The 15414-nt window shown below is 52.6% G+C and overlaps 1 protein-coding gene across 14 annotated transcripts in view; it reads left to right on the top strand.

The window, feature by feature from the left end:
* Window positions 1–3137, top strand: part of MAPKAP1 (MAPK associated protein 1) — a 216611-nt gene extending 213474 nt beyond the window's left edge. For all 14 annotated transcript variants that reach the window (XM_074331014.2, XM_019728586.3, XM_019728585.3 and 11 more), the window contains one exon: window positions 2601–3137. In XM_074331014.2, the coding sequence (XP_074187115.1) occupies window positions 2601–2726 (126 nt within the window). In that variant the 3' untranslated portion in view covers window positions 2727–3137. The remainder of the gene's footprint in view (window positions 1–2600) is intronic.
* The last annotated feature ends 12277 nt before the right edge of the window (window positions 3138–15414 follow it).

Genomic DNA, 15414 nt, shown 5'->3' on the forward strand with positions numbered 1-15414 from the left:
TGAGCGCTTGAGACTGAAACTAAGGGCCAGAGGCTGGTGTCAAGGAAACTATTATGAACAGGCAGCCCTCCCTCACGTTGTTTTATCTCACCATGTTTTTCCCAAGTGGAAACATTAATGTTTCCCATTTGTTGGGCACCGACTGCATGCAAGACGTTTTATGGACATTATCTCATCCAGTCTTCACAGTGTAGATGTTACTGTCCCCATTTTATAGATAAGGAGCTAGAGGCCCAGGGCCACAGAGCGCGTAAGGGTGGAGCATCAACTTGAACCCAGCCCTGCGGAGTTCCAGAACCAGCCCTCTCCAGCCCGAGATGTAATAGAGCTAAGCCATGTGTGGTCCGCAGGCTTGGAGAGGAATCCCAGAGGAATCATTGGTCTCTTCAAATCGGGTTCTTCTCGTGATCGAGTGATGGAGGCTCAGGCTTTATTGACCATGAAAACTCCCTATATTTTTATGCCTCGAGCTGTAAAATGCATTGAAAGTGAAGCACTCTATAGTGCATAAAATGGTGCAAGTTTTAAGCCACAGCATATTAACCAGCTAATGGCAGACCAAAGGGCGTTTTTATCTTTTGATTATTACATTAATCTTCCATTAAAATTATCTATGTGATTATCACAAAGCACTGAAGATAATAAATTTAGGAAATAGTTGGCTTATTAAGGATCGTTTTTAAATGCTTTTATCAAGTTGTATGTGCCAAAAGTACACTGAAAACACTGAGTTGGCTGGGTGTGCAAACAATATAACGCAAAGATCGCTGTTCCTGGGACCGAACAAACCTCTTATTTCCATAATTTCCATACATTGTCTGTAGCGTCCCTGAATCGGCAGCCCGGCCCTGCGGGCCTCGTGATTTATTGCTCTCAGCTGGTAACTTGGCGAGGCAGTGGGCCAAGCATGTCAGGCCTTCTGTCCTCACACACCAGCCTTTAATGCCTGCTGCTGGCGACTATCAGAGCAGAAAGTTTGGAGGGGACAGTGCCGAGCCGCAGCCCCACATGACATGTGCCACCCCACACTGCCGCCCCAGAGCAGCCTCGCTCGGGCTCTTTCTCAGAGGCAGCAGAGGCCCCTCCGGCTCCGGGCACAGGACACAGGGCCCTTAGAGTAGAATCAACAGAAGTGGCTGGTTTCTCAAGCCAAAAATACTCATGTTCCTAGTTATAACTTTTATATCTTTGAGAGTGAAGAGAAATAGTGTTTGCTCACAAAAAGCTCCAGCCAGAGGATGTGGGGGCAGTGGGAAGAGTGGTGTCTGAGGGGCTGGGGGGGGTACGTGCCTCTGAGGAGGCGGGGCGCAGAGAACCGGAACATGTGGTGATCAAGGGCCTGACCACCTTGTCCAAATCCTGGCCCAGACACGTAGTAGCTTGTGACCTTGGGTAAATGACATTACCATTCTGTGCCTCGATGTTCTAATCTGTACAATGGGAATAATGACATCCCTCTCATAAGGCTACTGTGAAGGTTAGGTGAGTTAAAAAGCATTTCAGCACTGCTGCTGCTGCCACTGCTGCCCAGCCAGGGGCCGTCCACAAGCCCTTCCCTGGCTCTTCCCTGCCTCACCTTGACTGGCCACTAAGCTTTGGCAGTTTCACGGACACCCCCTTGCTGTGTCCCACTGCTGTGCCTTAATGCATGCTGGTTCCTCCCTTGTACACCCCAAGCTCCTGTTTATGCCTCAGAACCCAGCTCTTTCATTGCAAGCCTTCTGTCATGCAGGGTGACATGCTCCCTCTCCCCACATAAGAACGCAGGACATGGTGAGGCCAAAAGAGAACACCCACAGAGCCATAGATAGGGGAGTCATACCACTATATTCTCCGTGGTGGCTGGGTTGGAGGCAGGAGCCACACTATCCGCAACTTGCCGTCCACTTCTCTCTGCCAACCAACCTCACTTACCAACTGCAATCCACCATGCTAACTGCAATCCGCCCTTGTTAGCTCAGCCACCATCTTCTTGCTAGCCCCCATTTGCTGCTAGCGTAACCACAGCAGTTATATTAGTGGCCAATGGCTCACTGGTTACAGCTGACGGCCAACTAGCCACAGCTGATGGCCATCCAATCACAGTTGATGGCCATTTACTACCTGAGCCAGCACCTTTCCACGTGAGGCCGAGAGCATGGAAACTGCACTCCTGGCTCTGTCCCCACACTCCACCCCTACAGGGTCTCGCCTCACAATCTACGCGACAAGCATCTTCTGCGAGTGGCCCTGTGTGAGGAGCCTGGAGGTGCATGCAATAGCCTCGACACATCCAGCCTCTCTGGACACAGCCAGGGTTTCTCAGGGCACCACCAGTCCTTCTGGGCACAGCCAGGCTTCCTGAGCTTCTTAGGGTACCACCAGTCTCCCCATGCAGAGAGAGAGTGGCAGTGCCCTGAGTGGCCCTGGCTGTGCCCGGGGAGACTGGTGGCATAAAATGGGCCCCAGCCCCTGCTGGCCAGGTCGTGGTGATGACTGGGCCCCAAGCGCAGAGAGCCGCTGCCCTGGGGCACCCAGCTGGGCTCAGGGCCTGGGCCTTCTTCGCCCTGGGCGAGCAGAGTGTCTGGCCAGTGACTGGGCTGTGTCCTCTTGCTTTCCAGGTGAACTACATTCTGGAATCACGAGCAAGCACTGCCCGGGCTGACTATTTTGCTCAAAAACAAAGAAAACTGAACAGACGTACAAGCTTCAGCTTCCAGAAGGAGAAGAAATCAGGGCAGCAATGACGCTGGCGTCCAGCCTCAATCTGTGGCCGTAGCTTCGAGCCTGCCTGCCGGGGCCAGGTGGCCCTAGCGCCTCCCTGTGTCCTGCAGTCCTGGGGGGAGGCCAGCCCCTGGCTCACGGGCACAGGGCTGGTGGGCTCAGGGGGAAAGGGTGGCACCCTCAGAACAGAGCTGGGGACATTTCCACGGGACCGAAGCCTGAGTGGCAGTGGCTGTGATTGGCGGTGCCCGGGGCCAGACGATGTGGAGGGGAGCCGCCGCTGCCCAGCACCGTCACTGCCTGCCTCCCCCGCCACCGTGTACATAGTTGCCCAGACATTTCCATGCAAGTTGATCAAATTTCTTAAAACAAACGAAGAACAAAAATGTACATTTCTTTTTTCCTTTTAATAAACAGGTGTACTCTTTATCACAGCTGGTATGATGGACCATTCTTTGGGGCAGAGGATTGATTGTGTTATTCACTTTAAAATCTGTTCCCATATTGAACAGGTGGATTGGAAAAGCTATGGCTCGACTTCTCAGAAGCGATGTTTAGGGCTTAGTCGATAGTTTTAACTACGCCATTTGTTTAAATGAGCACATTGCTTTGAGGATAGTATCTTACTAAGGTTACGAAAGGGACGTAGTGAGGCCTGTCCGAGCTGCGCCATTTTCCCCTCATGAGCCCCCTCGTCCTCAGCTCGCCCCAGCACCTCTGATTTCAGAGACTCAGGCCTGCATCTAATGCTCGGGGCGCCCAGAGAAGGGGGTGCAGCTGGCCTCCAGGTCAGGGTGAGCTCCTGGCCAGAAGTGGCCTTACCCATTTCTTAAGTAGCAAGTGTCCGTTTCAGCGCGCCATTAGCCCTGCACGTGGATTCTCCTGGAAGCGGCTGCTGTGCTGACTTTCTTCGCCTCCTCACAGAGCCGGCCGGTCTCGTCTGAGCCGGCTACCAGCTGCTGCTTTTCACTCTATCAGGGAAAATAGTGAGCAAACACGAGGCGGAGGGAAACCTGCCTCCAGGGGGAAGCAAGGGATGCACGCCCTCGGACACCACACCACATGCCTCTGCTGTCCTCACCAGCCTCCAGTGTCCCTCACAAGGTGACGTCCTTTCATACTGTCCCCAGCCAGGGTCAAGGACCAGGTGTTTCACCGAGGACCTGCATTTCAAAGTTTTTTAAATTGTTAGGAAGAGATGTGACCAAAACAGCATCTCAAAGTCAAGTGTATTTCTTTGCACAAGAGTCATTTTAATGAATTCCTCTATCATTCTGATCTTCGTTCAGCCAACAGAAGCGTCCTTTTCTAATGTCTTCCATCCCTACCCATCCCAGAAACAAAAGAAGTATTTTTTGTAGCTTGCTATCTGTATTTGAATTTTTAGCAATTTTAGTTAGATATCTTTGAAAAATGTAAATGACTAATTTGATCGTTAAATCCTGTGATACATTCAATATTAAAATTATATTAAAAGTTATATACATACCATCTTTGGCATGTTGCTTCAAAGTCTTGAAGTCCTGACATTATCCTGAAGACGGGGACTCTGCAGTGAATCACTGGGTGGCAGTTGGTGTGGTACCAAACGTTGGTGAAATGCACCGGGGCCCCTTAAACAGGGCGAGACAGGATGACCCTCTCACACAAGGGTGACATTGAAATCATCACCTCCTTCAGTTACAAAATCCACACTGTCCTCGTATGGTGAGTTACAGCTCACATGCAGTTTCCATAAATCATATGACCACTTGAAGGAATAATTTTAGGGGAACACTGTGTAACCACCACCCAGGTCAACCACATATCAAGACTTTCTATTTTGTTTCCCCTCGGCCTCTGTCTCACACCCCATGCCTGGATTTTAAGATAAGACCATAGACTCCTCAAGGAGAAGCTTCACAAAGTAGCAGGAGCTCAGCACCCTGTGTTAAACTGAAGTGACCCGACAGGCCCCACTGCCAATTTCCAGCAGCAGCTCCTGACCTGCGTCCAGTGTGACCCCAACGCACAATCAGGACGTGGCCAAGTGTGGGGAGCCTGCCAGGCTTGGGCAGGGCCCCTGGAGCCCTGACCTCAACTGGCCACTGAGAACTACCCTCCTTGGTCTGAGGGTCTGCTGTGCCAGGCCGGCTGTGTCAATAAGCATGAGCCATGTAACACCCACATCCAACCTCTGGCAGGTCCTGTCATTACCTCCATTCCAGAGGTGAGCACTTGGGGCTTGGGAGGGTCTCACTTTTCATCCGGAACACAATGTGACACCACAGCTGGCGGCTCTGTGGCCCTGAGCCAGGCACCACCAGCTTGGGGCTTTAGTTTCTTCCTCTGTAAATGAAGATGCTGGATGAGGTGACCTGTCTCAGAGTCACAGTGAGCCCACCCTTCCTTCCAGGGGTTCCTGTTTGCCGAAACTTGCAGGAGCTTCTGTGCTTCTGAACAAGAATCCTAAGAGCCAAGCACTGCTGTGAGGGCATTTAGTCCAGCCTCCTCTCGGGGCAGTAAGTGCATGTTCCCTCCCAGAGTCTGAGCCCCTGCTTGCACACCTCGAACAACAGGGCGCTCACTGCCGTTCAGGTCAGTGCTTTTCCTTGTCAGACCATTTGGTCACTCTTGGCTGACTGCTGACGGCCTGCCAGAGCTCACTCAGCATGGCGCTGCTGGCCTTTGCATGTCGGATTCCTCTTTCCACTGAGCGGCAGCTGCCCCCCGACACCACTCCTGCCTGGGCGCCCAGGACCGATGTGCCCACTGCCCCGGAAGGCCACACTGACAAACCTCTGGGTTTCATGGGTTAAGAAGCTGGAAGATGGTTCCCACCCCTTTTGTGACCCTGAAAACCTACGAGCTGCTTCTTAGGGCAGCTTGCCCAGGTCAGGGACTGCAAAACACCAGGGCCTGATGGCAGCAGAGACCCTGCTCAGACATCAAGATGCTCACAGTCTTACGAGGCGAAGAGGTGGGCAAGTGACCCCCAGGACGCACCACAGTGAATACCATGCAAACGCTATGGGAACCAGCTTGTGCCTGGAAGGTGCCAGGCAGAGAGGACGGGAGGCAGGAGAGAAGAGCCCGGCCGAGGCCTGGAGGCCTGAGCTGTACAACAGCAGCCAGCGCCCAGCTGGGGCCATCACCTCAGGCCCTCACCAGCCCTGTTGGAGCTTCTTCACGTACCCCCACACACTGTGACCTTCCCCTCGTGGAACCTCAGGACACCAGTGACGATGTCAGGCGCCAAGGCTGGGAGGATGAGGTAGCATGGGGCTGCAGCCTCCCGGGAGAGAACAAAGCCCCACCTGCCCCAGAAGGGAAACGCAGGGCTCTTTCCACGACTGGACCCAGGCACAGCATCAAGAGCTTTTGTTTCCCAGCCAGACCAGGATGGCAGCTTCGGTGTGGGCTGAAGCAGGGGCCCTGAGATTGGGGAGGGGAGCCAGAAGTGAGGAGGAGTTTGTGCCTCTATCCGAGCCAGCCCTGCCCGCACCCTGCAGCGTGTGGCATAGGTTTCTCCCACCTGACTTGCCAGTGCTTCCATGGGGTGCTCTTCTTCCAGGAAGGAGGGAAGAAAGGAAGAAGAGAAAGAAAGAGGAGGGGTTTTGCTCAGCTCAAGGTCAGTGGCCTCAGCGTGCAGACCTGGGGTCAAATCCCGGCTCCCTGAGCCCTGGTCTGTGAGCTCCAGCATGTGTCACTACGAGCTGGGGAGAAGCAATGGGACCCATCCCACTGCTCCAGTGGCACCAGTCGGCCGGGGGTGGGAGGGGCTCTGGTGTGCAGGCTCCATAGTCTGGGTCCAATCCCAGCTCCTCTACTTACCAGCCTAACAACTTCTAGGTAAGTGGTTAACTTCTCTGTGTGTCTATAAAATGGGAGGAAAATGCCCCTTCTCTGGACTAGAATAAAGAGTTAATGAGACCATATATGCGCAGTGCCGGACACATAAAACACTTGATAAACTACAGCATGATGTTGATGTCTGTCATCTCCTTTAATCCAGTTACCTGGATGCCATGTTCTCTCCCTGGGGCGCCCCCTCTGAAGGCGACCGGCGATGCTGAGCTGTCCCCTCCTTGAGTTTCAGAGCCCAAAGAAGCTGCCCACGGCCAAGACCAGTTTCCTCAGGGTCCAGAAAGGAGGGCACACAGGAGCCAGGCCTTGGCCCTCTGCCCCCGGGACAAACGGCTTTAAATTGATCCAGGCTAACATTGTTCTCGACCTTAAATTTGGTCCTAAACAGGAACAGCCCTGACGTCATGGATCTGATGTGCTGCATATATGTTTTCTGATGCACATTAAAATAAACATAGATAACTGCTCAAATCAAAAACATCCATCTGCGTATCCCTGAAGTCGCCTGTACGACCATTACACCTGCCGCACAGGCAAAATAAGCTAACATTTCTAGTCCTTATCAGTACCTGACCCCTGCCTCTTATGAAGCTCTCAGCAAAGCCTGTTTCTATTTTGTTGTTTTCTCAGTCCATCCTCATACCCACCTAATCTGCATTTCACAGATGAGGAAACTGAGGCAAAGAGAAGCAAAACCCCTCACCTGGGGCCGCGCATTTGGGAAGTGATGGAGTTAGCTGCCCCCCAAGCTGTGCCCGGCCTTTCTAGGCCTTCGTCTTGGCCGATGTGGCCCAAACGCCACGGGTCCTGAAGGCTCCATCAAGGCCCCGCCGGGAAGACCCTGCTGGAAAGCAGCCAAGGAGAGGGAAAGGGTTAAGCCTGTCATGTTGTGTTCCCACCAAACACCTCTGCTTAAATGCAAAATCCCAGTAGGGTGGTGTTTGCTATACAAGCCCTAAGAGTGATTTGTGAAGTCTTGAAGCCCCGTAATCTCGTCAACGTAATGGGATTATATTTCAAATCACCGCGGCCTGTTCATTACCCATTTAAACTCCTCTGACAGAGGAAAACTTACATAAAACGTACACGGCAGCTCTTGCCGACTTCCCCGCTCTCCTCCCTGATTAGACAAACAGATGCTGAGGTCTGGAATGAAAAAATAATGTGCCCATTTATTCATTTTTCTGACAAGTCACAATAGATTTTTAACTGCCAATGTATGACCTCCCGGAGGTGCTCGCCAGGCAGCAAGTGGTCATTTCCGCCTGCACCAGCCCCCCTGCCCTGGCCGGGTAGTTCTCCTGGGACCAGAGCTGGCTGCCAGCTGAGCCATTCTCCTCACTCTGCCCTGGCTGGGGCTGCAGCCCTAAGTGTGCCTACAGCCGGGCTGGGGAGGGCCGCCAGCAGGGCTCTCAGCTGTGAACATGCAAAGGGCCTGGGGCCTCCTCGGGGCAACCAGGATGCAGCCATGGCCTGAAGTCACCCAGCCCCAGGTGTGAAACCCAGCCCAGCCCTTGTCTAGCCAGGTGATTGAGGACACCTTTAATTTCTCTGAGCCTCAGTATCCCCATTTGTAAAATGGCGGTAGTAAGAGAGCTCACCTCCGTGGTGGAGGTTCAGGGGCATAGCTGGGGCTGGTGTTGTGCTCAGTTCCCACCTCAGGTTCCCTGGGACAACTTTGACAGGGAAGAAACAGGCCACCAAGTGCCAGGCCCACCCTCCACCGTGACCTCTGGTGCCATAGGACTTTGCAGATGGGCTGGGGGTAGGCCAGGACTGGGACCCTAGGAAGTCTTGCTCCAGCCACAGGGAACCAGTGACGGAGGGGGCGACGGGTGGATAAATGTTTAAACAGCTTCAAGAGTGAGCGGAGAATCTGTAGGAGGAATGAAAATCTGCCTCTCCGCTGTGTGAACTTGGACCCATGATTCAATGTCTCTGAGCCATTTTCTCCTCTGCACAACAGGGACAAAATCCCACCTTCTTCAGGGAGTTGCTTGAGGAGTAACTAAGGTGGTGCCTACCCCCACAGTAGATCAATAACTGGTAGCCATGGAGACAAGGGCACCCAGTCACATACTCACTAGGAACACAGACTGAGGCCTCCACCTGCCAGCAGGAACTTGGGCCTCAGGGGCACCCCACCCCCCACCCCCTAGGGCAGCTGGGGGGTGTCCAGATGGGGGCCTGTGCCCTCCCTCCCAGGGCCCCACGGCCTTCTCCTCTCACCAGTCCCCTACCCACCTGCCTCAGCCGAGTAGCCTCAGGCAGGGTTCACATCTTTATGCATTAACTCTATGAATACGTAAGAAATACTGTGAAGCTAATTCTTTTTAAAATGATAAAATTTGTCTGTATTATAGCATTCCAGCCCCCAGCTTCCTGAAAGCTAAAAATATTTTAATGTCATATTTCCATGTAAATTTTACTTTAGAATTTAATATCCTTTTAACATACATTAAATTTTTAGCATTCTTCAAGCCCTAACTCTTTTAAGGACTTAGCTGATGTGCATTGGAGAAAAGGGCTGGCAGAAGCTGGAAATTAGGAGAGAAAGTTCTAGAAGCAAAGTTACGCCCAAAGCTCTGTGCCCACCTCATCTTGGGAGTGGCTCCTCTGGGCTGGGGACTGTCTGAGCCAAACCCTGGAATCCCTGGGAGGTGTCAGAAGGCTCAGTTTTCTTACTGAAAGGAGTGGCTGTGACTGGTGGCTTTACTGGGGAACCAGGAAGATTCACCACAGCTGCAGCCCAAGTTGGGGGAGCCAGGATGGCCTGGGAGCCAAGAACCTGGGCACTGTTGCCAGGCTGCCCACTTCAGACCCTCGTTCTGCCACTTACTGGCAGGTGACCTCAGCGTGCTTTCTGTGCCTATTTCCTTGCCCCAAAGCAGGGCCAAGGTCAGAGTTCATGGGCAGGAGATGTTTGAGTGAATACATGGGAAAGGGGGAGGTTATCAGCTCCACAGAGGAGGGGACCTCCGGGGGACTTGGCTGGCCTTGCTACGGGGTCCAGGATGATGACATGTGTGCAAGCGGGAGCAGATCATTGTAACTGATCTGGACCCCGCTCCAGCTTTGAGACTGAGACCTCAAATCACCCAGCAATGCAGGGACTTTGCAAAGTCCAAGATGTCTTCCTTGCAAAGCCCCATGAGTGACCCTGGGCTGCAGCCTCCAAATAGTTCTCCCCCTGGGGCTCGGCCAATGGCAGCCGGGGAAGGCTATGAAAATGGCAGGGAGGGGTTCACAGCAGCCTTTGGGGGAAAGAGGGAGTGGGGTCTTCATGCCCCCCTGGGCTCACAAGGCTAACATCTGGGGCCTGCCTGGAGCACTCTGGGCCCTGGGGCTGCACTGACCCAGGCCCACACCCCCTGCCATGAGTCACCATGCCAGAGTCCTTGAGTGAACCCCACCCCCCACCCCCCATCAATCCCCCAGGCTCATCTGTAAAATGAAGACAGAAATAATCCAGCCTCCCTTGTGGGGCTGCTGGGAGGACCGGCGAGATCGTGCACAAGAGGGAGCCGTGCAGCAGGAGCCATCGTGAACACTCGACGTGTGTCAAGGGCCCACTCGGCTGTCTGTCCAAGCAATCATTAACCAGAATCAGAAATTTACAATGTGGAGACATGAAGCCCAGTGAGATGGCCGCTCTGCTCTGCACTCACTTTCAGAGGGTGATATGAAGCATTGATCGACAGAGATGAGCCACAGTTTGAGCCCGTGTCTGTGACTAAAGCAGCAGGCTTCTTAACTTAGATTTACAAAGCATGTCTCCATCCTGGTGAGAGGACAACACGAGTGGGAGGGAGCTGCTGCTGGTGTGGGATGCCGGGGGACCCAGGAACCAGGTAGGGACCTCTCTCGAGCCTGCCCGAGAAGAAGCCCAAGGAATCCCTCCCAGGCAGCCACTAAGATGAGAGCAATTTCCTGACGAGGAGTCATTTCCCCCACTCCAGAGGAATGTAAGCACTCGCATTCATTCAGGTGTCCGGCTAAGGCCTGCAAGCCTGCCTGGGCCATGAAGGTACAGCAATGACCTGACTCAGACCCTCTCTGGGAACTCCTGGGGCCAGGACCCATTGTCTAGTGCTTAGCTGACCAGATGTCTGTAACAGGAGCTGCTGAGCCTGGGGGCTAAAGATAGATATACCTTTCTCCCCACATAGCCATTTGCATCTGGGGGCTAAGAACACTCCTGGATAAAGATTTGGTCTGGCTCTTACGGATCTAATTGGAGTAGGACAAGCTGGTGGACGCCTGGGGAGGACATAGTCTGAGGCAAGGAGCCCCAGGAGGAACTCTTAAAGCAGGAGGAAGGAGCGAGCCCAGCAAATCCAACTCCATCCATGGGAAAAGTGTGAGCAAGAGATGGCTCCTGGGCTCAGAGGGCACCGCCGCGGGGCCCATGGCCACGGTTCTGCGAGGGCCAAGAGCTCACATTCACAGAGACCCCTGTCTTCATCACTACCAAATACCTCCTCCACTGCCGACGGAAAGGGGCTCGTGGAGGCTACTGCCAGATCCTCTTGTTGGTTTCCCCATCCCTGTCGGGAAAGGAGGGCTTGGCTTGGGGGGAAGAAACTTATCTGTGTTGCTGCCTAGGGTGCTGTGAGGAGGCCTCAGGGACTGACTATCACAGAGCAGCTCCCAGCAGACACTCACACCTCCCACACCGAGACCAGCCTTTTTCAATGCATGTTTCACTGGTGGACGGGAATTTCAGCAGCCACCCTGCAGCACCTTGGTCACCCTGAGCTCTGCAGTCCCATTTCTGGGCTCATTCTCACCTCCTGAGAAGGGCATCCTCCATGTGGCAAGAGGGACATGGACAAGTCTTTGGAGCCTCAGAAGGAGGGACTTCTCTCCTAAACACTATATATATATGTATACACACACACACACACACACACACACACACACACAGAGTCTCTGATTGGCCTGGCAGGGGTCACATGTCCACCCCTGGACCAATTCCTGTGGCTGGGGTGGGGCTACTGTGATTGGAAGCCCCTCCAAGGCCACAGGGCTCAGGAGCAGGAGCCCCAGTCACCAGAGTGGAGAAGGGCAGGGGACAGGGAAAATTGATGGATCTCTTGAGCAGTTATCATGTACCAACCACTGTGCTAAATACCCTTTTGTTGTTTCTTAAAATCACCAAGGAGCAGCGGCCAATAGCATCATTCCACAACAACAAGGCCTATATAGGGGGTGAAGGAGCTTTGCCCAACAATGAATGGGTGTTCATGGGACATGGACCTGCTTCTCACTCAAGTCCAGAATGTCTAAGGGCACAAAGGACTGGGAGGCCTTGCTTCAACCTCAGCGTCCCCCGAGAATAGTGGTGTGAGAATGTGTGTGTGAGTGTGTATATGTATGTGTATACATGTGTGCGTGTATATACGTTGTGCATGTGAGTGTGTGTACATGTGTACGTGACTCTGTGTGTGTGTGTGTGTGTGTGTGTGTGTGTGTGAGTTTAATCCACGAGCAGCCTGCTCATCCCCCATCCCGGGCAGGGGCCCCCACCTGTGCTCCAGGCACAGCGAGGCTGATGGCCATCTGCTCTCAGAGGAGGCCGTGCACGGTCTCTAAGCAGCCCCCTCCCCACAGCTGAACAGCTGGCCACCATCTTGGCACACATTTCCCTGTCACATCTGATTTGCAAAGTCGTGTCTGTAACAGACCCACAGGAGCGTCCAGTTGGGGCTTTTTCAGGTCAAGGAGTATTTGCCACAGTCTCTAGTTCTTCTGAGGAGAAAAAGAATGTGAACTGCTTTCCTGCCTCTGTTGCCAGGCTAACACTCCTACCGATGGAATCTTCCTCTGGGCCACCCTGGGCTAAGGCCTTAAGGATCACCCTGAGGTTCTGTCATTATCCCATTTTACAGATGAAGAAATCAAGGCTCAGGGGGAGTCATGCTGTTTTTCCAAGGTTACAAAGCTGCTAAGAGCAGAGCTTGGATTTGAACAGGGTGTCTCTGGCCTCCCAAGCCCTTGCTTATCACCATCACACCCACAACCTTTCTGCAGATGCCAGAGCTGGGCTGACCCTGCTGGCCTGACTCCAGGACCTCCTCCTCCAGGAAGCCTGCAGCGCTGGCACGGCCACCTTGGCCCCTCAGGCTCTTACCCACTACTTTCCAGAGCATCCAGGAGGGGTGCTGTGAGCTGGGTGGCTTTGACTTCCTGAAGTCATCGTCTTAGCCATGGCGCTTTGACCGCAGGAGTGGAAGCCCACAACAGATACAGGCAAAGAGGTTCCTATAACAAGCCACTGCCCTTGGCACATCCAGGCACCATAGGAACAAAGAGGGCCCTCAAGGACCAAGCCACACTCTTGCACAGAGGGCCGGGTTGTCGGCCAACTCTCCTCCATGTCTCCTTTTGGTCACCTGGGCAGTAAGGACACCCACGCCTCCCATGTCCACCCCCACCACCCTGCCATTGCTCCACCTTTGAGCACTAACTCCCAGAAGATGGCTGGGTCAGCAATAACAGCCGGGGGAGGGGAGGACAGGGACAGAAAGTGTCTGTCTGTCCACAGGAAGTCAGGAATGTGGAGATGGGTGACCATGCAGTTGCCTACACTCTTCTCCTGCCCAGATGCTCTGGTAAGTGACTTATGTCGACTGTCAGCTCCCTGGAGGCAGGGACCATACCTGCTTTGCTCCATCAGTGCTTGGCATGATAAATATTTGTGAATGAACAGAATGAGTATTGAGAAGTGTCCTGGTTTCCAAAAGGACACAGAGGCTTGGGAAACACATTGTTAAGCAGGTCCCTCTCCTGTAGGACCCCTCAGAGGCTTTAACAAATAAGTCACTGTGCACTGTGCTACAGGAAAGGGGTGACGTATGCAGTGTTTCCCAAGCACGCTTTTTGCCAAAGAATGTGTTCACATTTCTAGAATTGGGGTAGCTCAGAACTTAGGGTGGTGATGCTGTTTCAGGCAATCCAAGGGAGGCTGTATCAGGTACTGACTGACAGCATGGTTTCTGGAGTCAGGCAAATCACCTATTAGCTGTGTGACCTTGGGCAAGTCACTTTACCTCTCTGAGCCTCAGTTATCCCATATACTTTCACGGGGATCATCAGGGCCACTCCATCTTCATCCACGCTGCCATCATCAACCTCCTGACACATAGCAATGGGCTCCTCCCTGGCCTCTCTGGCTCCCATCTGTCTCCCACCCCAGGATATGAGCTCTGGGCCTAGAAGACTCAAGTCTGTCTGTCTCCCCACTCACTGTATCCTCAGCACCCAGAGCAGGCCTGGCACAAAATAACATTTGTTGAATGTATGAATGAATGAATGAATGAATGAATGAATGAATGAACAGTCCTATGCAAACACTCGGAGTCTAGTCTGTGGCAGGCATAGCCTGGTCAAGCTGCTCATGGCCACTTGCCTCTGCCCTGATCCCCCTCCATACCCCTCTCCTACAACTCAGTCTGGCTTGAACCTAAAGGAGGTTCAAGTCTCACTCAGCAAACATTTATTCATTTTGAATAATTATATCCTATTAGGAGTTGGCAGTTGGTGAAAGATGATTGGGAGAAACTCTCACATATACATATAAGCAACAGCCTCCACCTCTACAGGGTGTTAGGCTCCAGGCCTGGGCTCAGTGCCCCAGGTGCATGAGCTCCTTGACTCTACACCACACTCCTGTGGCAGGACTATAGCATTGTGCCCATTGCAAAGATGAGGAGAATGAGGCTCAGAGAGTGCTCAGTGACTTGCCCAAGGTCACACAGCTAGGGGGAAGCAGGGCAGAAATTTCAACCTAGATCCCACAATCTTAACCCTTCATTATTCTTGACGGAGAAGCATGGAACCTTGGGGAGAACACAGTTCTGGAGTCTGCGATGAAATTCCAGCTCTGTCTCAACTCTTGTTTGTGTGACACTGGGCCAGTTATTTCACTTCTGTGAGCTTCCATTTCCTCAACTGTAAAGTGGGGCTAATAATCCCTCCGCTACAGGGTAATGAGAATTAAACGAGCTAGTAGATGGGAGAGAGATTTCTGAGGTAGAGCCAGTGTTATGGTTGTGTACGTGCAGAGGAAGAGAGAAACCTGGGAAATAACTGCCTCAAAGATGAAGCCCTAGGCTGAGCCTGAGGGGTCGGAGCCCAGCACAGTAGCTGGCATTTAAAAGGTGTTCGATAAACTTTTGTGGAATGAATGATAGCCTTCTGCTGATGCTGCCAACTGTCCTGGAAATCAGACAAAGGCACAGAGGCCTAGAGCTTGAACCATGGTCCCCTTAGACATACAACGGGAACACAGGAGATGCAACAGAGCAGTGAGCTTGAGGCCAGGCACAGCCTAGACCCATTCTCCAGCTTCAGGAGCTCTGTGTGGACACATGAGCCTTCGTACATGTCTTCCAAGACAACTGCCACATCGGTTAAGATGGCTGCCTTGTCAGCAGAAGCCTACATTAGTCAAGATGGCTGTCTCAACAGTCAAGATGGCCACCACACAGCCACCAAGTCTGCTCCAAAATTCAAGCTCCACTCAATACCAAAAACCCCACTGCAATTGAATTCAAAACAGAACAAATTAATTGTCAAACTGTGACCAGACTCCCAGTGGAGTGAGTCAAAACCCAGGGCAGCTTAAACTCACAAATGAATAAGAAGAAACCAGTCAGCCCATCCCTGTGCCCCTGAGAATGGTGGGTAATTACTTTTTTCCCTTTGTCTTCTTGTTTTCTTTTAGCAGAACCACCAAGAAGCAGCCACAAAAATCAGTTAAAGCTTCCAAAGTGCTGCTTTCCCCACAAATCTTTTATAAAAGGTGAAAGATTTACAAGACCTGAAGAGCAAACCAAGCAGGATAATTGTTTTTGGAATGAC

This window comes from Rhinolophus sinicus, chromosome 16 (genome assembly GCF_057876585.1).
Source record: "Rhinolophus sinicus isolate RSI-liver-muscle chromosome 16, RSI-T2T, whole genome shotgun sequence".
Classification (NCBI taxonomy): Eukaryota; Metazoa; Chordata; class Mammalia; order Chiroptera; family Rhinolophidae; genus Rhinolophus; species Rhinolophus sinicus.